This window comes from Gigantopelta aegis, chromosome 3 (genome assembly GCF_016097555.1).
Source record: "Gigantopelta aegis isolate Gae_Host chromosome 3, Gae_host_genome, whole genome shotgun sequence".
Classification (NCBI taxonomy): Eukaryota; Metazoa; Mollusca; class Gastropoda; order Neomphalida; family Peltospiridae; genus Gigantopelta; species Gigantopelta aegis.
The window spans coordinates 51426683-51453523 of NC_054701.1; the positions used below are offsets into that span (position 1 = coordinate 51426683).

General features: G+C 36.7%; 1 protein-coding gene across 1 annotated transcript in view; it reads right to left on the reverse strand.

The window, feature by feature from the left end:
• Positions 1–25038, reverse strand: part of LOC121390711 (nitric oxide synthase-like protein) — a 47889-nt gene extending 22851 nt beyond the window's left edge. The window contains exons 1-15 of the mRNA XM_041522608.1: positions 24958–25038; positions 24538–24894; positions 22185–22327; positions 21741–21903; positions 20246–20337; positions 18885–19026; positions 18385–18524; positions 17358–17532; positions 15792–15893; positions 13923–14117; positions 13533–13633; positions 10622–10766; positions 10263–10367; positions 7034–7083; positions 1985–2113 (exon numbers count right to left, since the gene is read on the reverse strand). Of these exons, the coding sequence (XP_041378542.1) occupies positions 1985–2113; positions 7034–7083; positions 10263–10367; positions 10622–10766; positions 13533–13633; positions 13923–14117; positions 15792–15893; positions 17358–17532; positions 18385–18524; positions 18885–19026; positions 20246–20337; positions 21741–21903; positions 22185–22327; positions 24538–24894; positions 24958–25023 (2105 nt within the window). The 5' untranslated portion in view covers positions 25024–25038. The remainder of the gene's footprint in view (positions 1–1984; positions 2114–7033; positions 7084–10262; positions 10368–10621; positions 10767–13532; positions 13634–13922; positions 14118–15791; positions 15894–17357; positions 17533–18384; positions 18525–18884; positions 19027–20245; positions 20338–21740; positions 21904–22184; positions 22328–24537; positions 24895–24957) is intronic.
• Between the last annotated feature and the right edge of the window lie 1803 nt (positions 25039–26841).

A 26841-nucleotide genomic window follows, 5' to 3' on the forward strand; every position in this document is an offset into this window, starting at 1 on the left:
CAAATCATGCCATTGTATTGCATTTAGAAACCCGTTGATACGTTCAGTATTGTGAGGGACGAACGGACGGCCAGATTAAGAAAGAAACTAGCAAATAGTCATATAATTATCGTGTAACTTGTATCGTTGATTAGTTACTGCTGAACTAGTTTCTCTACATTGTCTCACTTGTACGAGTACTCGAGTCCTGTGAATGGACTCGGAGTCTTTGCTAGACTCGACCCGTGCCCGAGTACTCGAGTACTCGTGGAGACCCTACCTATAGATACGGTGATACTAAATACTAATACTGTTAGAACAGTCACCTTAAACAAGTTGATTGGCTGAATAGGAATAAAGAGTTATTTGGGTGAATGGGAATAGTTGTCTTTAATAAATTGGGTCATATTTTGAAAGGTCTGATCATATTTGGTTTTATGGCACATAAATAAATTTATGAGCTCTAAATATTTTTGTATGGTTTCTATTGTAAATGTAAATATTGTAGACGTGAGCAACTTTTTGTTTCTTCTTATACTCCTGGAGAACTGTGGAGTTATTCCCCCTTTTGTCTCAGGCGTGAGTACTACATGTGTAAATTAAAATATGAATTTCCACCTGCGCCCCTCCACCTTCCAGTATTTCTTGTTTACAATAAATTTCTGTAGGAGCGTTTTTTAGGCACTACCTTCGCTTTTTTAACTTAATAACGGTAAATTACCATATTTCATTTCTAATTATATTATCAATACTTGAGTTGTTTCTAGTCATATGTGTTTGACTTTAACTTTACCATATGTATTATGTATTGTATTCTTTTCATGACGTATGGCATTTATTAAATGCTCAATCTGAGGCTATATTTATAAACCTGTGGCATTTAACAAATCACCGCAAGGCTCAATGGGTAGGTGTAAACCACTTGCACCGACCAGTGATCCATAACTGGTTCAACAAAGGCCATGGTTTGTGCTATCCTGCCTGTGGGAAGCGCAAATAAAAGATCCCTTGCTGCCTGTCGTAAAAAGAGTAGCCTATGTGGCGACAGCGGGTTTCCTCTAAACACAGTGTCAGAATGACCATATGTTTGACGTCCAATAGCCGATGATAAGATAAAAAAATCAATGTGCTCTAGCGGCGTCGTTAAATAAAACAAACTTTACTTTTAACAAATCACTGTTTTGTTTTCCTTTTGTTTTTAAGGATTGGGAGCGAACATAGCAAAAGTATGCCTCTGGATAATCCGTACTTAATTTCATTTAAGAGATCATAATGTTGCATATCGAGCAGTGTGGTGTTGTTTTCTTATTACAATAGATAGCAAGAGTTGTTTACTTGGCGACACACACACAACGTGGTCCGGCCCGAGATATTCTCTCATCTCGTGGTGGAAAAAAAACACAAGCATGAAAAACTAAACATTCAGTTTGGTCGACATAGATGTGTTTGAAGTATTGTAAAATTATTTTAATTTCAAGGTTTTCTAGGGTATTGATGCTTCTTTTGGTAGGGGTGATTAATGCGGAGACAAACATACACGGATTTCACTTGTATGGTAGGTAATCGTGGATTTAACACCGCTGATGGATACATCTTCAAACGACAACGTATGTTTAAAATAAATAAGTAGGTAGGAAGTATTCTGTCAGTTCTCTCATTTTGTAGACCAAAAGCATCAGAAACTTCTGAAAGTAGGAAGTAATATGTAATGTATTTCATTTTGTACAGCCAAATTGTCGATCGTCTGTTACAGTACTGTACATGTTACAGATATCAGTTTTGTTAAGATGCTATTTGTATAGTTTCCTTCTCTTCCTCTCGCGTCAAATCAGTCTCGTGTTGGAACCACTTGGTTATGATTTCAAATATGTCGTTCAGTGTACCGATTTCAAACACAGAACTTTCTTCAGCGGCTTTATTAAAACACAGGCAATTATCGTAAATTTAGCACCTCAAATAGAAGAATGGAGTATGTTCTGCGGTGATTGTCGAATAAATTAATTACCTGACATTTCCTAACGGGCCGCTGTCCATTGTCAGGTTGTCGTCTGCATCGGGCTTTGTGCCATTCATCTTGACTTCCTTTTCACTCAGTGAACTCATCCGGATGTAGGAAGCCGTTTTCATGTTCTCGCTGGAAAGTGGAAAGTACATAGCATTCGTATTATTATGTCTTCTATACGATCGACGTAAACAGTATTAATTTATTAATTCACTCATTCATTCATTTAGCATACTTGTTTGTTTATTTCTGTAAACTACAAGAACAAATAGTTGCGAGTACATTTTTAATATTAATTCACTGCAAGATAAAAAGTACAGGAAACATTTCTAGGTGTGTTCAGTAATGTTTTATGTTTCACAAACAGGGTCATACCTAGCTTAAAATAACCAGGGCACAGGACACAAATAGGTAGAGCACAGTGCTATGAGATCTATACAAACACGACACGTTCATTTTAAATATATGAGTAAGCATGTACTTATGATGTGACAAATAAGGAACTGGTAAGTCACATAATCATGGTTTTTTATCTTCTTGTGTTTTCTAATGAACACATACTGCTGTTTTTATCATATTTGTTTGTCTCTGTTTCTATCAAGCACTGTGTTACAGGAATTGCACTCACAATGTATATACATTGTTAACTTATATCTCAATATGGTTTTTATGCTAGCCCAAAAATATATAAAAATTGAGTCGATTAAGGAACAAATGTAACATTTGATATTTTTATAAGCAAAGAAGTTAATATTCACATAGTACATACATAGTATAATGTTACAAGTAATTTGCAATTACTACATTACAAATTGCGAATCTAAACTGCCACTGATTTAGAGGTTCGGAAAACAGAACAGATATGTTTAATTATTTGAAACACAAAAATCTTAATATTTATTGATTGCAGGATACACATTTTACTTAGGAACTTGAATCATACATACAAGCACAGTGTGATTATACATGTTTATTTAATTCTTACTGTAGTAACTCCAGAGATGTAGCTATCATATAATAAATAACAATTTTGAATGAAAAATAAACAAAACGAAAACAGATGATTCGGGAAATTATATAGCTGTAGATATGACATTGATGGTAGAAGATAACACTTACCATTATATATATATGGACCTAATGATGATATTTTACTGAAATGCATCGAGGACTTTGACATTGAACAGTACATTATTTGTCGAGATTTTAATTTAGTTTAAAAAAAAAATTTGGATACTAGTAACTATTTGCATGTAAGCCATCCAAAAAACAACAACACTTATATTGGAAAATGTTGAGGCATACTATAAGGTAGATCCATGTAAGGGACTCTATCCAACTTTAAAGAGATACACATGGAGAAAGAAAAATCTGCTTAAACAAGCTAGGTTAGATTTATCTTATTTCTAAAATGTTAATGGTACATGTTGAAAAAGTAACAATTAATAATAGTTATAGGTCTGACCATGCCGGAGTTATTGTAAGCCTAAAACAAAATAATTTTATAAAAGGTACATGTTTATGGAAATTTAAATATTCTCTGCTACACCACAAAAATTATTTTAATACGGTAAAACAAATTATAGAAAATATAAATATCCAATATGCTGTCCCTTTATACAATACAGAGAAAATAAACACAGTCCCTAATGATACAATTCAATTTACCATTAATGATCAATTGTTCTTGAAAACGCTTTTAACGGAAATTAGAGTAAAACTATATCTTATTCAACAGCCAAGAAAAAGGAAAAAATTACATAGAAACAAAACTTTGTGAAGAGATAAAAACACTAGAAAAAAAAATGTAGCATTAAATTTCAGTGACATAGAAGAAAAAAATAAAATAATGGACATTAGAAAAGAAACACTAAAGGGTTATTTCATTAGATCTCGAGCTAAATGGGTTGAAGGGGGAGAAAAGCCAACAAAATATTTTTGTAACATGGAATCTAGGAACTTTTACAGTAAGTTAATTTCAAAAATAGAACAAGAAGATGGAAGCGTTATTACAGATCAGAACGAAATATTGAAAGAAACCAAGTTGTTTCATTTTGTTATTATTCAAAACAAGTTGGTGAATGTGAAAATATAGCAGAGAAAATTAAGGAATACTATTTTAATAAACTATCGGAGGACGAAGCAAATTAGACATTTAATTTTATCTAAAAAGTATGAAAAATTTCCGGGCTCAGATGGTTTCGCAGCTGAGGTTTTTTTTTAAATTCATTTGGATAGACTTGCGATATTTTATAGTTAGAACTATTAATTTCAGCTACAGTATCTTAGAACTGTCTAATGTGCACAATTTAGGTATTATAACATGTATTCCAAAACCAAATAAATCTAACCAATGTTTAAAATAATTGGAGACCATTAACGTTTTTACCTATAAAATTGCATCATTTTAGATAAAAATATTGAAAAAGATTAAACTGGATTTATAACCGAAAGATACATACTGAGGCAAAAATATACATTTAATATATGACATTGTGCAATATACCAAAACACAAAATATACCAGGTCGATTACTATAAGTAGACTAAGAAAGGTTTTGATTCTCTATCATGGTCTTTCAACCAAGAAGCTTTAGATATTTTTAATTTTAAAATTTCTATTAACAATTGGATAAAAAAAAAAAAATGCAAAATGGACACTTATCAGCAGGTTTTAAATTAAATAGAAGTTGGAGGCAAGGTGACCCATTATCTCCTTGCATATATGTAAGATGCCTGAAAATACTTGCAATTTTAATACGTCATAATAAAGACATTAAGGGTATAAATACTGATGGAGAAGAATTCCTGATTTCTCAACATGCCGACGACACTACCTTTACCTTAGATTGATCCTCAAATTCCCTGTACAATACACTTACTACACTGGATTTCTTTGCAAAACTATCTGGTCTGAAGTTAAATTATTCAAAAGCAAAGATAATATGAATAGACAGACAAAATATTCAAAAGAAGTGTTTCATCATTCATCTAGAATCATTAGGTATTAATTTATCTTTAAATTTACAAGATATTATTAAAGATAATTTCGAGCCAAAAATAGAAGAAATGGAAATTGCAATGAAAGCACGGAGTGCCCGTAAACTTACACTATTAGGCAGACTCACAGTGTTAAAATCGTTAATATTACCAAAAATGATAAATTTGTTAATTTTGCTACCATCCCCGTCAGAACAGTTAGTTGAAAGTTAAATAAAAGATTTTACAAATTCATTTGGCAACATAAACCTGACAAAGTTAAAAGAGAAGTTATAATTCAGGACTATAAAACGAGGAGTGAAAAAATTATTAAACTATCTACGTATATTACACCATTACAGTCAACGTGGATAAGAAGGTTACTTTTAATCAACACAAAGCTGATATGTTTTTTCTCGCCAGTTACAGGTATGTCGATCAAAGAACTAATTATATATGGCGATTGTTTTGTTAGTTTAAAAATTAAAAATATGACTAACCCTTTTTGGGAAGATGTTCTTGATAGTTGGCTAAACATCCAATGTAAACAAACAATAGAAAATAAAAACGATAACGATATATCTGGTATAAACATTTGGCTTAACAGTAAAATATTAAAAAATAAGAAGAGTAGTTTTTATACTAAGTATGCGGAAAAAGGAGGGTTTTTTCATTAGTGATTTAGTTAATACTGATCGAGGATTCGCAATTTATGCGATTTTATTGTAGTATGCTTCTCTAATTAATACAGTGAAAATGTTTCATAGGGACATATGGAACACATGATGAAGGAGTAAACGAGTTAATTACAAACGATAAATCAGTTTACCCCCACAAGCTAAAACAACATTATATTACATTACATTATACATTATATTACAATTGTTTTAAATGTACTTTTTGTGATCGTATGACAAAGACCATTGATCATCTATTTTATGGGTGTAATTATGTTAAAGAATTTTGGGGAAATATTACAAACTGGATATACAATATTATAGGAGAATGCTTAAATATAGATAAACATATTGCCATTTTTGGTCTGATTAAGAAAACAAATACATGCAATAAATTGGCTAATTATTAACATAAAATATTATATTCATACCATGAAAATACAAAAACAAAAATTAACCTTCTCTGTCTTAAAAATTATAATTAAAGAAAAGTTGGAAACTGAAAAATGTATCTTATTTTTAAAATGGTCATAATTTATTTCAAACATCATAAAAGCTTATTAAATGTATCAAATATTTAGATATTTAGAGGATATTAAACAAGCTTCCATTTCTTACCATGTTTATGTCCCGAGTGAAAGAGTTTTCAAAATTTTGAAAATTATTTCACGAGGGACATAAACATGATACGAAATGGTAGCGTGTTTTATATCCTATTTATTACCCATGGTCGATCTTAATGTATATCACTCAACTCGTTTGGCTGACGTTCTTGTAAGGTTGTAGTGCGCCAATCAATGACATCGAAGTGTTACGTTCAACTTGGCATTCTGGTGGGATGTGTCACTTTGATATGTACGAAGATATTTTAACCATAATTAAGGCTAATAAACTGATTTCTAAACTACCTTCTTCGCACACACTACTCCTTCACACACCTTTTTAACACTTTTTTGTATCGATGTTAATTCCGTGTATGACATCTTATCCTTTTCTTTTTCTATATTTTTTAGCTCCAGATAACATGTTATGGGGACAGTAAAATAAAAATAAAAAACCCAACAACTTTAAATAACTAGGGTAAAGAAGTCAAACAGGTAGGGCACAGTGATATGGGGTCTACACAAACACGACACGTTCACTTTAAATAACTAGGATACTGAAATGAAACAGGTAGGGCACAGTGATATGTGGTCTACACAAACACGACACGTTCACTTTAAATAACTAGGACACTGAAATGAAACAGGTAGGGCACAGTGATATGGGGTCTACACAAACACGACACGTTCACTTTAAAGGGCAGTTTTCAATACTTTTAGGGAGTCAACTTCGCCATCTCTCAACTGGATTAATTTGAATTAACAGAGTCCGAAGTTTGTTGTACGTAAATTTACCTATTGGATCCATCGGCATTCTTCAGTTCCAGAAGAGCATTTGCAAACGTCTGAAAAATGAAGAGGTGGAAAATATAGGATATTTAGTATAAATCGCACAAAGGTATCATCAATGTTGCTGACTCTGGAAATACGACTTTATGAAATTCTTATACAAAACATCATTACCGATTATGAAAAACATATAAGAATTTGCCAATTTTGAGAATAGCACTATTTCGTTATACTAGAGTACTTTACCATACATTAGGCTGTACTCATGTCTTAACCAGTTAAGCATGGTGATAATATTTTTATTTCTTGAAACCTATATAATAAAGCAGTGCAATTATTCAAATTATGGTGTCTATTATCTGTATACAAGGCAGTAACTACATCTAAACACATAATGCATTTCCAGATCTCGCCAAACAACACTATCGTTTTACACTCCATGTTTTTCTCAACTGAAGACTGGTGTACACTTTGTATAACTGGGTAGACAAGTAGTCAATCAATGCACATTTACATTTGCATAAACTGCAGGAATTAATTTATCAGCTCTAAATGTTAGAAGGCAATACAGATTACTTTTGTCATGGGTATCAAGCAATAACAAGAAATACCCATAGAACGTTTTGGGTTTTTTTAAATGAGATCTTTAACAAAATAGTGGTTGACTCAAAGAATCTCTAACTAGTGACTCTTCTATAGGATGATTTCCACTCCCGAGCAGATCCTTTACAGGCCACTACATCCTTCCTGTACCGCCACAAAGATGACTGCCACTCCCGAGCAGATCCTTTACAGGCCACTACATCCTTCCTGTACCGCCACAAAGATGACTGCCACTACATCCTTCCTGTACCGCCACAGATGACTGCCACTCCCGAGCAGATCCTTTACAGGCCACTACATCCTTCCTGTACCGCCACAAAGATGACTGCCACTCCCGAGCAGATCCTTTACAGGCCACTACATCCTTCCTGTACCGCCACAAAGATGACTGCCACTCCCGAGCAGATCCTTTACAGGCCACTACATCCTTCCTGTACCGCCACAAAGATGACTGCCACTACATCCTTCCTGTACCGCCACAGATGACTGCCACTCCCGAGCAGATCCTTTACAGGCCACTACATCCTTCCTGTACCGCCACAAAGATGACTGCCACTCCCGAGCAGATCCTTTACAGGCACTACATCCTTCCTGTACCGCCACAAAGATGACTGCCACTCCCGAGCAGATCCTTTACAGGCCACTACATCCTTGGCGGTTCCTTTACAGGCCACTACATCCTTCCTGTACCGCCACAAAGATGACTGCCAATCCCAGACAAGTGTTTGGTAATGCATGACGTGCTCATATATAGGGTAAATACACATGTCCATATAGCCCGAGTACTCTGACTGTAAGAGAGCTAGACGGACATTTGGACAGTTATACGCTCTCATTACAGTCAGAGACCAACCTATGTTTGTTTTTTTGGCAATTCCTGACAACCAAAAAGTTGGCAAAGATTCCCGCTCTAATACCACACCAATCCTATGTTTTACGTCGATCATTTTCGAGTTAACTGATAAAAAAAATCCACATATTAATCACTAATACACATACTACAGAAATAAATCCGACAGCACCCACATTCAGCTACGCTTCGTGACACTCCGTCGCCATAATTACAAAGCTCGGCGATCTATTTCGAGACGTAGATCACGTGATCGCCCACTGGGCGATTCCGCCTTGTGCAGCAGTTACAGGGGCCGTCTCATACCAAGCGACGTTACAACATGGATTAGTTTCGTTTTGTGTTTCTGCGATGGAATGTGCATGTTGTAAAGAACGTTTAGAGGATAAAAGTGGACGGTTGCGTAGAACAGGAATTTGTAAACAATTCAAAGGTAGGCCCAGTGCTGCACAGACATTAAGTGATGTTTTTGATGTAACTGTCACTCCCGAAAAAGAATTATTCGTCTGTCTCCAATGTAGTTTGACGATTCGTTCCTTGGACACAAAAAAACAAAAACAATTGTCAACTGTGGAGATAAAATTTAGAAAAGTAAAAAAAAACCAGGCTCATACATAGCCACTAAACTGTCAGCCACCCCAAGTGCCCGACAAACACCAAAGCGACAGAGAGTGGTACACACGCCAAGCAGGCATACCAGTTGTAGATCAAATACTTTTTCACCTGGAGAAAAGGTGAATATAATATTGTTTCTGTGTGTGTGTGTGTGTGTGTGTGTGTGTGTGTGTGTGTGTGTGTGTGTGTGTGTGTGTGTGAAACAAATTTCAATATTATTTAGTTTGATCTGAATAGCAAAACAACTATAATTGTTTTGCAAGATAAGTTTTAAAGATCGAATGAGCTATGCACCGATTCAATTTTGATTTTGCAGTAACAAGCATTGCCATCTGTCCCCTTAACGCCTCGGAATACATCTTATTTCCTCAAGAGCGTTACGTAATTGTTGAGAAAAAAAACCCACACACACACTCTACTACTGTACTAGTGACTAATTCATAAAAAATTAAATAATCAAATTAAATTACTACTTATTTTATCTTTCATAAGAGGAGCACATACTTTTGCCGTATACTGTCGATAACACCCCAAATGTATCCTTCAAATTCAAAATGGAATCAATAATCTGTAATTGTTTTGGTTTAATGACGTAATTAAATCCAAATTCATCCAAAACGGCATTAGCCAACTCTTCCATGTTGTAACGTCGCTTGGTATGAGACGGCCCCTGTAACTGCTGCACAAGGCGGAATCGCCCAGTGGACGATCACGTGATCTACGTCTCGAAATAGATCGCCGAGCTTTGTAATTATGGCGACGGAGTGTCACGAAGCGTAGCTGAATGTGGGTGCTGTCGGATTTCTTTCTGTAGTATGTGTATTAGTGATTAATATTTGGATTTTTTTTTTTATCAGTTAACTCGAAAATGATCGATGTAAAGGTATTTGACGTCAAACATAGGATTGGTGTGGTATTAGAGCGGGAATCTTTGCCAACTTTTTGGTTGTCAGGAATTGCGAAAAAAATACATAGGTTGGTCACTGACTGTAATGAGAGCGTATAACTGTCCAAATGTCCGTCTAGCTCTCTTACAGTCAGAGTACTCGTGCTAATGTCCATGGTGTATGCTGTGAAAGCTGTCCAGACGTAATTATGAAGCGTTATGGAGCTGAATACATCTATGGTAAGACAGGTCTGTGATGTAATCCAACAGTAACCACTTACCTCTCCGTTTTCTGGCGGGTCTCCGTTTCCAAACGTACTGCTGATAATCAGAACTAGTGCCTCGTGCTCAAGATGGATGACGTCATATTCATCCATACACATCACCTGTAAATAAACAAACATGCAGAGGTTATAATACGGTCTGTAGACGAATGCAATAGCAAGCATTTACGCAGACGTATAAAATAATTATATATTACTAATAAATAACACAATTAGGAGACAGAGAGAGACAGACAGACAGATAGACAGACAGACCGTGACAGTGAGACATATTATTAACAGTTTTTAGAATCTTCGATGGAAATCCACTGCACAGTGTGAGTTTATGACCACCGAAATCGGCATGCAACACATACCTTAGCATCAAAGGCGTGCTTGAATATTTCACACGTAGTTCTGGCAAATCTTTCTGATTTACCAGTCTCTGTTGCATAAAGTATGACGCATTTAACTCGTTTGGCTAGAGCTTTTCCCATCAACTTGGCTGAAAATTTGACAGCTCTGAAAAGAAAAAACAAATTCCAAGACTTGCTTCTTAAAGGTCTATATCCTCGAGTAACCGTATACCGGCCTATTCACGGGGAATGGTTTGTGCGCACGCGCATTGTAATGTATGATCGATTAGATGGAACAATATTTTACATAGTTCAAATAGCTCTCGAAATTAATAACGATGTCAATTTATATTGTGAAGAGATTAAAGGGACACACCCTAGTTACGTTTATTTGTTAACCATTACGGCGTTGTTTTTCGCTATTAAACCCCATTTTTCACAAATAAAATTGCACTTTACTTACATTTTATTATTTAGTATACACATTTCCATTCACCTGAAGTGCTTTTTGGTAATCCTGATGTTTGTAAAACCACGAAATGCATTTTTTGCATTTTTTCACAAGACGTGTTGTCGAGAAAAAACCGTTAAGCAAGCGAGGTCCAATCTATTTTTAGAGGGGATATTTCCATTTCAATGTCACAGACGTTGGTATATCACGTGACCGTTATCATTTTGGTTCGGTTTGTTTTCTCGTGCACGGTTCGCGCAATCAACATCCGATTTGTTGTTGTTCATTTGTGAGATTTTTCTTCACAGTTCGTGAACATTTTCAGTAACAATAAAGTTCAGACAAGTAAGTGTCTCAATACAAAACGTTACAAACCCTTAAAACCAATAATTTTGCTAAGTCTTACGATATCTGAAGAGGGGATACAACCAGGACAGAACAGTTGGAACATGTCCAGGAGAGGTGAAACGAACGCACCCCAAGTCTGTGAAATTTGTCGTGACGTAGGAATTGTTGTGCTTCGAGCGACATCTACCGGTGACATCAGAATACTAACTTTCAAAATTATTTCAAGCAATTGGGACATGGGCATTCCCATGGTATTTATCGATATAAAACCTGCTTTTTCACTCCATTTGATAAAAACGTGATCTAAGTGTGTTACAGGTTTGTAGATTAACCAAATTATAATTTATTTTCGCTGGATGGAACTAGGGTGTGCGGCTTTAAATGCATGCCGTAATGTTGACGTTCCTCCGATCTTCCCTTCAAGCAGGCTATTGTTTTTTCAAGTGTGAAGTATGTCACATGATTTCTTGAAAACTATGCAATAGTGTAGTTTATTTGCTTTAAACCTTGCGGCTCCTAAACATAAAATATACAATGATACATAAACAGCAATATATACATGAGAGATTGTGTATTTGGAGGATGGAACGTAAATATGTGGCCTGTTTGAGATATTTACCAACATTACAGGAAAAGGACATGGTTTATTTAACGACGCATTTACGGTTATATGGCGTCAGACATGTGGTTAAGGACTACACAGATATTGGGCTACTCTTTTCGATTAGCAGCAAGGGTTCTTTTATATGCACCATCCCACAGACAGGATAGCACACATCACGGCCTTTGATGTGTCAGTCGTGGTACACTGGCTGGAACGAGAAATAGCCCAATGAGCCCACCGACGGGGATCGATTCTAACTTGACCGCGCATCAAGCAGGCGCTTTACCACTGGGCTACGTCCCGCTCCTCAAGATTACAGAGGTTTTGTTTGGGTTTTTTTAAAAGATAATAATTGTACAATTGTATACGATGAATCTGCGAAGCAGACGAGACTGTTACAGTGAAATATGGACGTCGTGTATACATTTCACTCTATATATAATTATATACGTCCACTTGTTGTTTCCTCATTTGTGCAGTTTCTTTTCTGTGGGGGTTTTGTTAACTCAACAAAAGTAGTCTGATGTCAGAGTTCACACGTGTGCAGATTTCTTAAAACAAGTCGTGTGTTTTGGGGATAGCCCGGTTCACGGTATTTCACGACTGCACCAAATGAACGACAGTAGTAACATATGTGGCTAAAATTGCTACACGCAGTGTTTCAATCAACACACACACATCATAGATATAAATACTGTCATCGCTCATCTTTACGGTAACTGAGAAAAGGTGAGTTAATTAAACTGTTAGTTTCAGACACAATTGGAAGAGTCTTTGTCTACCCTTGTTCCACACAACACCATCCTATTTGATTAGAAACCCCGCACGTTTCTAGAACAGCAATAGTCGGTATATGGACACTATTTCAAATTACATTACAGAAATGTACTGACCAGATAAAATAACGTGTCATGACAACAAATATTGTCACATTTATCACCAATTGCAAAAGCTAACTGTGCTAGTAAAAATTACGAATAGGTGAACATAAAATTAATACTTTAAACATTAACTGAAAATAATAGTTGTTAGACCTTTTAAAAGATATCAGTTAAGGTTGTATTGAACTTTCTAAGCACAAATCATGTAAACAAAAATGTTGCGTGCATGCATGTGAGAGAGAGAGGGATAGAGCAAGAGAGTGTGTGTCTATGTGTGGTGTGTGTGGTGGTGGTGGTGGTAGTGGTTGTGTAGTTTGTGTGTGTGTGTGTGTGTATGGGTGGGTGGTGGTGGGTGTGTTGTGTATATGTGTGTGTGATGTGTGTATGTGGTGTATGTGTGGCGTTTGTAAGTATGTGGTGTGTATATGTCTGTGAGTGGGTGGGTGGGTGTTTGTGTGTAGTATGTGTGTGGTGTGTGAGTGTGGTGTGTATGTGTGTTCGTGTCTGTATGTGGTGTGTATGTGTCTGTAGTGTGTGTTATGTGTGTGCTCTCTCTGTGTGTGTGTGTGTGTGTGTGTGTGTGTGTGTGTGTGTCAATGCCAGCACGATGAAATGAAACAAAGAAGAGCTTCCATATAATATACGTACCTGGCCAACTCCTTAAAACCAAATTTTCGTTTTGGCCTGTCAAATGATTTGCTTGTTCTCTCTCTGTCTTTCTTCCACACGTGTGATTTCCACGCATCTTCCTAAAGATTTATATATTACTTAACATTTAACCAAAATAAACATACAATATGCACATACATTTTGCTAAACGAAAATATCACATTAAACAGTGACTAATTCAAAAATATATTATGTTTTATAGATATGTTTTATCTATAAATTGTATTTAACTTACTTAATTTTCCATTAAATAAACGTTAATAAACGTTAATTAGTTTTATTAATATTAATAGTTAACTTGTATGTGTTTAGATTTGTGTTTGTTTTATTGCTTGTTAAATGATTAGATCATACCAATATTCAAGGTACCTGATATTCATAGGATGGCTTCAACTTGTACATGAGCATTTCCTGATGAAACACCTGTGTAAGACTGCCGCTGATTGGAGGAACGACCCACACCCAATCAGCGGGACACCCTCCGCGCAGCCGCTGTTCGTTTTCCAGGTGTTTAATGAATGAATCCGAGGCTGCGTGATGGTCAGTAATACTAACACCTGCAGACTGCAGAATAAAATCATATTTAAAAAAATTCAAGTGTTATATATATATATATATATATATATATATATATATATATATATATATAAAATACTGACATTTTAAAAAATATATAAACAAACTACAAGCTAAATAAATGAAGTACTTTATGGAAACACTCATACAATTTTGATAAGAAACAAACGGTCATGCAATGCACCTTATACAAAGGAGACACACTGATGGAATTTTACTTGTCACTCATATATTGATTTTAGTTGTCTGTTAAAACAAAGAGTTGGTAATGTATGTGGTTTTAACTTTAAGCCCATTGAGCCTAGTCAACGAGAAACGTACCTTCGCTGTTTCACACTACATTTGAAGCTACCGCAAATATCCGGACGATCAAAAACATATTGGATTTATCAAAACTGACTATTCATGCAAGAAGTTGTAAGTGATGTGTAAGTTAATGGATAACAACTGTAATAATAGCCAAAATTATTAAGTAGAGCCTAATAATTAGGGACAGTGCTTTTAAGAATAGTGTGAGGAAACTGAAACGGTTTGCTAAGCAATTGCGTCTTTGGGTGATATAATGATAAATACTTTAAAGTTATCTGTACACATTTTATAACCATGTTACACAGCATCATGGCATAAGATGCTCTCAAAAAAAAGTAATTTTGAGTATCCCATAAAACGTCTTAAGGTTGTCTTTGATTATACAACAAATCAGACTGTAGCACGGAATTAAAACATAAAATATTATCTCAACTTACGGCAATTGAGTTCATGGCTCAAGGAGTAATTATGTAATGTTAAGTAGATCGCCAGCTCAACATGAATTATAACATAGTGATGTTGTTTCATCTCTCAGTAAAACTGTTTTAAGGCATGTGATCTTATTAACGAACGAACATATATTTTTTAAAAACTCGAGTAGGGCGGAACTTGCCATCCATAGAATTTGAGTTATTGGATTTATGTTCTCCGGACTTTTATGTTGTCGGTGGTGTTGTCTTTGTAGCTAATCATTTAAAATGTATTGCAAACTGAGATGTTTCATTCCCATAAATAATACATTTCGCAAATTACAAGCCAGTCCAGTAAACTGTAGATATACATCTCCGATATCACTATATAAAACATGAAATATTAATTCATACAAATCTTAACACTATATTTGTATCTTGTTTTAAAATATGTGTGCATAGGTAAACTGAGTGATGTGTGTGTATATTTGACGAACATCTTCTGTTGTCATCTTGTCGTTGTAAATATGCGCTGCATGTAAGTCCTCGTGTACTGTCGTCTCGCGGCCCGGTTGTATTCATCAGTTTTCATTTTCAAATCAATAGAAAATCATAACGATATCTCGAATCTCGCCATTTAAGGGTGGCTGTCACTCGCGCTCCCCATCACTCACCTCATACTAGTTCAAGGAGAGTGATTTATAGCTTCCCTTAGCATATTAAATTGTATATATATATATATATATATATATATATATATATATATGGTAATATTGATAACATATTGTATGTAACATAACATATATCCTCATATTGTAAATTAGGTGAGCAAATAATCACCCCCATTTATATACTTTTGTGTTCACGCCGAGGTCTGATAAATATTGACCAGACAACAACTGCTTGCCCCTCCCTGCCACCTCTGGGGTGACGTCATACGAACCTGATAGCTATACAAGACTGCGATGTTCACTTCCACACAGGCCCGGTCTTGCCACAGAGATGACGTTTTCCGCGTGTCCAGTCCCATCTTTTTAGCCACCGTCTGTTAAACATTTATTGTAAAATACAAATTGCATGTAATAGTCCAAAGTCGGTGAAAGATTCACGCACATGGTTAAGCTATACTGTACATTTAGATATATATGAAACACTAGCAGTTGAAGGTTCCCTCAAAACGTTTTTCCACCTGTTTTGATTTTGTATATGTATTGGGGGAAGGGTGCTATCAACTGTGTAGCACTTATAACAGCCTTCATTTTAAGTGCAGTTTGTTGTCAGTTAGTTCAGTTTGGCTTAACGTATAAATAAAATACTCCTCTATAATCAAGAATGCCATCTGCCCGTGGAGTTTGAAATAATGTTTCTTGATTACCGTAACATACTAAACTCTATAATTATTTGATCTTTCGTTGGTTGATCTTTCGTTGGTTGATCTGTGTCTACTAGTTGCACATACGTTTTGTATGTATGTATAACTTTAATGGCCAATTAAGGTTCATTCAAGCTGGTTAGTGGTTAGTGAGAGAGAAGCGGAGAAGGTGTAGTGGCGTTACACCTACCCACTGAGTCGTTAAACTGGCTCTGGATGTGAACCCGGTACCTACCAGCCTTAAGTTCGATGGCTTAACCGCTACACCACCGAGGCCGGTATCTACATACATGTATATGCTTTGTATCTGCCTCCCCGGGATTTTATTATATGATTGTATTGGTAATAACTCTCATTAGTCCTAAACACCATCTGTCGTCTGCTGTATGTGTGCATGTCCCCTTATTGATATGCATTAGGCGGGAATATTCCCCTCACAGACTGCAACAAGTGGCCAGTGGACACTTACTGCTCTAATACGCACCACGTGTCTTAATTAATAGTGATTGGCCACTGCCGGTGCCACGTGGCGTGCGTTCAGATGAAGACGATCATGCGTGTGTGTGCAAGGACGTCTGTCAACTGGACACATTCAATGATATCTCACAGGCGGCCTCGGTGGTGCAGTGGTTAAAGCGTGTTTTAATCACTCAATGAGTAGGATAGTGTAAGGTCACCAACACCGACTAGTTTGTTACTGTGCTGAACGGATGGTCTTAAGCCGTGTGTGTATGGTGAACCGTTGGAAGTGAGGATAGGCCAAACTGAGTTTCCCTTTTCTAACCAGTTCATACCAGACCATTGTTTAACTACGGGGCCCAAGTTCACAAAACATCGTACATGTAAGCCTAGCTTTGCACGTAAACGTAAATCTACGACTAAACCACGATTTTTATTACTATTACAGTACAAGAAATATTGTTAGAAATACACATAGTTAATTTTCTTTTGTCCTTAAAATGCTTCATTTTCGTTAATGATGTAAATTTCTTCGTAAAATATGTCAAACACTTGTAAATGTATGTCCTGTATAACTGCTAGTCGCATACGCAAACTTAGGATGTTTGTGAAATTACCCCCACAGTACTAGTAGTATTTGTATTATTACGATAACTATTATTAAATATTTTGATGAACCTCTGTGACGTTGTAGCGGGTGACGTCACAAAAGTCTCGTGCCGCTATTTCTGTTCCCATGTACCAGCCATTGAAGGGACTGGCGGGGAACTCAATACCTCCACAGTCGAACACCATCATAGACACAGCCGGCAGCGCGTACCACTTGTAGCCGAGGTCTGCAAACCAAGGATATCTGAAACAAACACGCAAAATAAGGATATCTAGAACCAAACACGCAAAACCAGGATAGTTAGAACCAAACACGAAAAACCAGGATATCTTAAACAAACACGCAAACCAAGGATATCTGGAACCAAACACGCAATCGAAGGATATCGGGGAAAACCCCCACGCAAAACAAGGATATCTGAAACAAACACGCAAAACAAGGATATCTGTAACAAACACGCAAAGCAAGGATATCTGAAACAAACACGTAAACAAGGATATCTGAAACAAACACGCAAACCAAGGATATCTGGAACCAAACACACAAACCAAGGATATCTGTAACAAACACGCAAACCAAGTATATCTAAAACAAACACAAACCAAGGATATCTGGAATCAAACATGCAAAACAAGTCAGGTTTTAAGTTGTGGTTCACTAATTCGCCCAAAAGTTCAATTTGACGAATATGTTTTATGATAATTCCAGTCTGTAAAAGGGCCGTTCAAAAATTACGTAAAGCTCAAGGGATGTGTTACGAAACGTTATGGGGAGGGAGAAGTGTTTGTCGGGAGTTACGTAACGTTTTTAAAACAATGTCTCAATTTTTCATAACGTAAAATGCAACTAGTCACTGACATTTAGTTTTTCAACAAATTTATATTTACTATCTGTTATAAAACCAAACCAAGTGAAACTATCTACAACATTGGTGAACTTATGTCTCTATAAAAGGGAAAGTGAGGGCTGGGGTGACGAGAATTACGTCAGTTTAGCAGCGGAGTGGACAAATCAAACTGTCTGTCTACTGTACATACTTCAGAAGCATATATGTTTGATATGCTATATTAAAATCAATGTAATATCAAACTTTACTTGGGGTGTTTAATGGGGACTTCCAAAATCAGCTCTGACGGAATCTCAAACATCTCGGGGTCATGACCTCCAGCTGACAGCACGAGCGGTAAAATGTCGAACATTCCTCCTTTAGGCTTCCAGCCCATCTTGATACACACCTGCACAAGTAGTCAGAACATTACATTACCGACATAACTTGAACTTAACGTTCAAGGTAACCGATCATTTTAATTATATTACAATACAATCATGGATTACAACTCAAACTTACAATTTTAGAGTTTCTTTACTTCAGGTATTCACTACACATTTGGAAAATTGCAAATTACGCTAATTTCTACTATATTCATTCTCTGACTTCATGAAAGGTTCCTTTCGTCATTAATTTTGGTGTATGAAGGATCAGGGCGAAAAAGAAAGGTTAAAGACGAGAACGAAGGGGGTGGAAATGGAGATGGGGTGCAGGAGGGGAGGGGGGTTGAGGGTAGAGAAGAGGGTAAGAGGTGTAGTGGCCATACCTCCGTGAAGTCGCAGTTAGCGGGATCACCAATGACACTACCATCAGGCTGACGATACCCCGCGTATCGAATCAGTTGGGCGTTCCACACTCGGTAGTCTTTCTTGGGATCTGTTCTCTGGGGGAAGATGGTGATAGAAGATCTGTGAAAATGAAAGAGTTCATTTGTTGACGGATATTCATGATACTCTGCGTGTGGCGATCATCGCGCCAACAGTTTGTTCAGAGCTATAGGCACTAATTGGAATCGATTTTAACAAACAGATAATATGTCTGTGATTAATATCATATACGTTGCACGCTGATGTTCGTGTACTCCCACGGGAATGCATTTAATATCATAAGTTATAGAAAAATAGCTGAATGTTTACAATAATTATTTGCTTCCTCCTCACAGCAAACGAAAAGGTAAACATTTCTGAACATACCAATAAATATTATGCAAATATTTAAAAAGTTATTTTGAACATTAAATATTTAATAAAACGTCGTAAACATGCACTGTTAAAAATGCTATGACTAGAGCAACTTACAATACCTCCTATATGAGATATTTAAATTATACCCTGTATGTGGTATTTAAAATATATCCTGTATGAGGTATTTAAACTATATCTTGTATGAGGTATTTAAATTATATCCTGTATGAAGTATTTAAAATATATGCTGTATGAAGTATTTAAATTATATCCTGTATGAGGTATTTAAAATATATGCTATATGAGGTATTTAAATTATATCTTGTATGAGGTATTTAAAATATATGCTATATGAGGTATTTAAATTACATCCTGTATGAGGTATTTAAAATATATGCTATATGAGGTATTTAAATTACATCCTGTATGAGGTATTTAAAATATATGCTATATGAGGTATTTAAATTATATCCTGTATGAGGTATTTAATGTGTAATGGACTGGCTATTGTGATTTTAACACGTAATTGGGTTTAAACCATCGTCTTCTGGCCGGTGAATTCTGATGTCCAAAATGAATGTACTATTTGTTTAACCAATTTTAAAATATAGCTATCTGATTTTAAACATATTATTTTAACACTTGGTTCAGAGCTGAAACTTACTGTCCCCACATAGGTTACCCCTACTGAAACGAACAAGAACTCTTTTAAAAGACAGATCAGTACACATCAAGCAAATAGTCCACAGTGTTCAGAGGTACAGTAAACAAAATGTGTTGTTGTTGTTGTTGGTGGTGGTGGTGATCATGATGGTGGTGGTGATGGTGGTTGTGGTGGAGGTGGTGTCCCCAACAAAGTGTTTAATGCATTCCCGTACACGCTATTGACTAACAGTTCGCAGTATCGTGACCATCTGGCAGATAACCAAATGCATCATGTTACCTGAGATTGCCTTTGTTTGTTCCATATTTGATGTGGTTGCAGATAGCTTCAAACATCCCCCTGGCTGTTGTAATGTGCCGAGCATCAAACACCTGGAAAGACAATACTACATCACCAGAGTATTTTCAAAACGATGTTAGCTAATCATCTTAACTGTATAAGGTAGTTAAGTCCTTGAGGTGATTTTAGCGCTAAGATCATCTTAACTGTATAAGGTAGTTACGTACATGAGGTGATTTTTAGCTCTAAGATCGCTTCGTAAAACGGAGCCCAGGCTCCGTATTCATAAACGTACTTAAGTCAATGTATGATACCTAAATACATATTTAAAGTACATAAATAAGTATCATACATTGACTTAAGTACGTTTATGAATACGGAGCCTGATGTATAACTGCCAGTGCATTAATACAAACTGGTACATTAGTTTCGAACCGAGTGTCTGCCAACACGCTTTCGTAACTACGGTTAATAGGGCTTCCAATTTTTTGGAAGACCTGGTTGGTTGAATGGTTAAGATCGCGGGCTGTCACATGTCATGCCAGTTCTGCCAGTTGATACTTTGTGTCTTTAAATATATACAAAAGTTGCCGTTTAGAGTAAATCTGTATTTGTATGTGAAAGAGAAATAGATGTATCATCAAATTTTATGAGGGTCATATTTTTTCATGAAATTGGTTACCGATGTATACAAAGTGTCATATTTTAATAGCTTCCATAGTTTAAAAAAAAAAAATAATAAAAAAAAATAAAAAAAAATCCACTGTAGGTGCGTTTGTTATGCTATGTGATAACGCGTTGCACATCGATCCTTCTTTGCTATGGTGAGCATATTTTTCTCGTTGGTGCTCATGACAAAAACACTTTTTTTCAGTTTACTTTTTTTATTCACTTTTTTAAACAGATCTCTTGGTTCATAATGTGAAAACTATAATTTAACCTGTTTGATAAAAAGGTTGGGAGATATGTTTTTTGACAGATTGTTTATTTAAGTGGCAATCCTCTTAATTTTCCTTTCCAGAAAGTTTTCTCTTCCTCAACCATCTATCATCTTAAGACGTGTTTGACTTGCAATACAATACTGTATGATGCAAAAGGTACCGGCTTCGGTGGTGTCGTGGTTAAGCCATCTGACATAAGCATACGGCTGATAGGTACTGGGTTCGCAGCCAGGTACAGGCTCTCACCCACAGCGAGTTTTAACGACTCAATGTGTACGTGCAAGACCACTACACCCTCTTCTCTCTCACTAACCACTAACAACTAAACACTAACCCACTGTCCTGAACAGACAGCCCAGATAGCTGAAGTGTGTGCTCGGACAGCGTGCTTGAACCTTAATTGGATATAAGCACAATGATATGTTGAATGAAAAAATACCAAAAGTATCAACAAATCTGTTCTTGAATGCATTCACCAATATTATGCTAGTTAAGCGAGGTTTAGTAAAATGAACCGGACTTTGTATTTGAATCGTTGTCTTCGTTATGAGTACCTGTAGTTTCGACCACTGTATCCGGCCAATACACCTTGGTGCGTTTCTCCATGCTGTTTTTGCACCAAACGTCAACTCGCTCGTGGTCAGGTCGTACGTGCCAGTAGATTCGATTGATGACATCGCTTCCTCCATCCGTTTTAGGTGAGCGGGTGTGTTTAGCCTATACCATTGGAGTGCAAAGATAAAATCCTTTATTAACTTGGGATCTAATATTGTTAAAATAACATATTGTCCCAAAATATTGAACTAGAACAAAGTAGTGATGGATTTGAAATGTTCCAACTTCCAAGATAACATTAACTCAAGGCAATGACATGAACCATATGGGATTTATATCCACACACATTGTTTAATAAATAGAATGGCAATTTAATTATAAGCAAGCGTGTTAATAATTTGAAGAATGTATATTATTCAACGTCGGGTAATGAGTGTTTTTACCTTTTGATCGACTGATAATACTGATCGATGAAATCTTTTGCATCCACTATAACCTCATCTTTCGGCCGCGGTACACCGGGAGGGCGCTTGGTCATGTGGGCCATGATGGATCCCATGCATCGTTCTGGAGTGCATGGAACTTCCTACAAATACACACTTAAATTATCACCCGTTAACATACAATATACCTAATACACACGTATATTGTCACCCGTTAACATACAACATACCTAACACACTTATATTATCACCCGTTAACATACACCATACCTAATACACACTTATATTATTACCCGTTAGCATATAACATACCTAATACACACTTATATTGTTACCCGTTAACATACAGCATACCTAATACACACTTATATTGTTACCCGTTAACATACAACATACCTAATACACATTTATATTGTTACCCGTTAGCATACAACATACCTAATACACACTTATATTGTTACCCGTTAGTATACAACATACCTAATACACACTTATATTGTTACCCGTTAGCATACAACATACCTAATACACACTTATATTGTTACCCGTTAACATACATGTGACGGTACATGCTCTTAATTTCTTTTCGCCTGTGGCGATATTAATTGTTTTAGAGGACCGTGTGCAGTTCCAAATGCACTTAGCCCAGATGGGCAACTTGTTACGTAATACCTTTGCGCAACGGTCGTCGAGCTGTACGCCTAATACACACCCAGAGCAGGAGTGGAGGTCATGTGGCTAGTAGTTACGTAATATCTCCGGTAGTGCTGTTTATGGCCAGGGGATTGCTCGTAGTATGGCGACAGCCAGTCTGACGATCAGAGAATAATATGCCGGCATGGTGGCTGTGGAAAATCCACATGATACGTGAGGTACCGCCTTGTACCCCCAGGCGATATTCGCTGTCTCTGAGAGTTTTGAATAAATAGCTAGGATTTTCGATATATCGAGGAGAAACATTTGGAAGTATCCATGGGAACAGTCGTCGTCCACTGAACGATCTATATTAGTTCAGACGGGAATTTGGTAAATATATATTTTCTGCTCTGTGTATAACCTTGATGTGATTGATGTGACTTTAAATATTTTAATATTGTATTATACCAATATTATTTAGACGGTGCTGCCGGTCATCTGACGCAGTAATCTGTAGGCTCACTGTCCTAAATAATTATAAAAAGCTTAACCAGTCATCCTAGAGGACCTAGGTAAACTGCAGGTTATTGTCTTTATTGTGATAGGTACCAGTATTAATTCTGTGTTACAAGGTTACTGAATGAGTAGTTAAGGGTTAATTAAAAATTAACCAGTTAGGAATAGACCTGTAATTTCTTTATTAATTAAGTTCTCCTGGAAGCGTTTCTCAATTATCACACGTGTGGGTGTTGTGTCACGGTGAAGTGATTAGCATATTGTGTAAACTAGACACCTAGAGATTAACTAATTAAGTGATCAGTTCTGGGTTGTTATTATTTGTTGTTGTTAATTAACTACTGCGGCAGTACATTTGTCAGCGTAGGTTAATACAGATTCCAAAGTGTATTGTGTTTTTGTTGTGTTTTCTAGTGAACTAAACGTACTATAATAATATATACTTTATATAAGATCTCTGATCATACCTAGAGACGAGCCACAGTGGGTATAACTGCCTGTTACAGATAGATCTAATAGATATACAGTTAGGAGAGATGTTTGGACAATCGTGTTTCATTCAGTTACGGGTATTATAGGATCCCCGTGACACCGTTAACATACAACATACCTAATACTTATATTGTTACCCGTTAGCATAGAACATACCTAATACACACTTATATTGTTACCCGTTAGCATACAACCTATCTAATACACACTTATAGTGTTACCCGTTAGCATATAACATACTTAATACACACTTATATTGTTACCCGTTAATATACAACATACCTAATACACACTTATATTGTTACCCGTTAACATACAACATACCTAATGCACACTTATATTGTTACCCGTTAACATACAACCTATCTCATACACACTTATGGTGTTACCCGTTAAGATACAACATACCTAATACACACTTACATTATTACCCGTTAACATACGACATACCTAACAGCTACTGGTATTTGTTTTTTCTGATCAGTCTGTTCATTTATTGATTGATCGGCCTTATGGTTAGGTCAATCAGAAGTTTTGTTTTGTGTTTGTCTCTATTTTTGTTGTTTGTTTGTTTGTGTTGTTTGGGGTGTTGTTTTTTTTTATCTATATTGTTTACTTTAAACAGGCTTGATAAACGGACTGGCATCGTAAAACATAATAAGCCTGGTTATTGTTAGCCCTCGTAGGCATAAAACAGAATGAGATTTACCTCGTGACTTTTTTGATGTAGCAGATCAACAGTCGTCTTTTCGTCGAGAAGATTCCTCAGCTTTGTGTACTTCTTGGGACTAGCAGACGACCCTCTGCGGTCAGACAGTCTCCGGCCCACAGACGGACTCTTCCTGAACTCGCTGGCCGTCTTCTTAGACTCGTCCTCAGACAAATGACCATTCAGTATATTGTCCATACTGTTTCCACTTTGATTCTGGCTAGTGGGTGAATTCAAAACCACCTTATTTGGCGATACTGGTTCGCTACCTTCATTTTTAATTCTAACGTCTCCTTTAATTACAACTGTTATTTCATCATTGTCTTGAAATATTTCAATGCTCTTTCGTCCGGGACTCTGACCGTTCGAAGACACGTCTTCCGATATTAACACTTTCTTCCTAGGACCGTTAGTCTGCACGTTGGGACTGGTGAGCACGATCTTGGGGGAGCCGAGTGAGCCGTTGTCGAGCACCGTCTCGTCCATGGCCGTCGACCTCGTCTTCACGGCCTCTCCGTTCAGCGCGCACTGGTGTTCGGCCGTCTGCGTAATGGCGTCTCTCTTGTGTGAATCTACCTCAATGACGTCGCTATTTTCAGTTATGCTGTTGGAGTGAGTCTCCCTCCTCTTCTTTGACTCTCTCTTCCCAGACTTGCACGAACTGTCGTCACTGAGACAAAAGTTCTTTAAGGTTCTGGCGGGAGACGTGAGAGGCGAGTATGTTCCCGAAATCGTCCTGCGAATGCGCCCCACGATGGAGTTGTCTAGCAGCTTGGTGACGCGAATCGTCTTCGGCATGCCATTCTCCTCGAACGTGGTCTCCAGGTGCGTCGTGTACTCGTCTGGGCCTCTCAGAAGCAGGACGACGGGCGAATCATTTGGAACCGCTTTGAGGATCTCCACGGCGTTCTCGTATAGCATCTCACTCACATCTATATCGTTGATGCGCAGAATGATGTCGCCCACCTGGACCAATCCGCTCTCTTCGGCTATACCACCTGACACGAGTTCCGCAACCACGATGTTCGGCTTGAGCGTACGCTGTTTGACGAGGAATCCAAGACCACAGCCTTTCTGCTTGATCAGCTTCACTCGGATTGTTTTTGCGGACGTCTCTACGTTATCGGGCATTTTGATTTTTCAGAGGCTTCTGTCAGAATTTACCAACAAAATGCAACATTAGTAGAACTGTCGTAACATCAACAGAACCGCAAGACTCTAGTGTGCATGCACGTCTGTTACCAGGATCTCCTGTAAAATATAGAAACACTAGTGTCGTGAATATAAAGAGTATTTCTTTTACTACTACTACTACTACTACTACTACTACTACTACTACTACTACTACTACTACTACTACTACTACTACTAATAATAATAATAATAATTTTAAAAAATAAAATAATACAACTAATACTTCTACTAATACTACTACTACTAATAAAACTAATACTAATACTATTAATAATAGATAACACATGTGGCAACTAAAAAGTAATAACATGACACCACAATATCCAAAATACAGTTGTTTCGTTACGGTTTAAGGTTAAGAATTAAGGTCAACGACTAGAAAACTCATTTAACTACATATATTAAGTTTATCATGTTTTAAGCAAACTAACTATAACCGTACAGAATGCGACTTCACCAGCTTACATGTACAACCTTTTCTCTAGGTGGGTCTGTGTGAAGGTCTAAGCTGCGTTCATTCACCATTTCTTTCTCAACTATTCATCGCAGTACTGGACACAGTTAGCTGTTCTATAAATATTTATTGTTATATACGACTTTGATTTTACTCAAATGAAGACAGGTGGGTTTACTGACTTGGAGAAAGGTTAGTAACCCGGTCAACAAACTGGAAACTGCATTTTCAATTACGTCATATGATACGAGCACAGGACATCGAGATTGTTGATTACACCACTGTCAGTCTGCAAGTGAAACACACATACAAGCTGTCGGTGTGTCGCCTAATGCAGTTTATAAGCACACATTAATACCGTGGTGGCTACTGCAGGATATTCATCAAACTAAAATTCTAATCAAACTTATACCCAAACGTTTTGTTTTGTTTTGTGATGTTTCTTGTTTAGTACATACAATTCATGTATATGAAGAGTTTATTTCCAAAATACCGGCCTCGGTGGCGTCGTGGTTAGGCCATCGGTCAACAGGCTGGTAGGTACTGGGTTGGGATCCCAGTCGAGGCATGGGAATGAATGAATGAATGAATGAATAAATGAATGAATGTTTAACGACACCCCAGCACAAAAAAATACATCGGCTATTAGGTGTCAA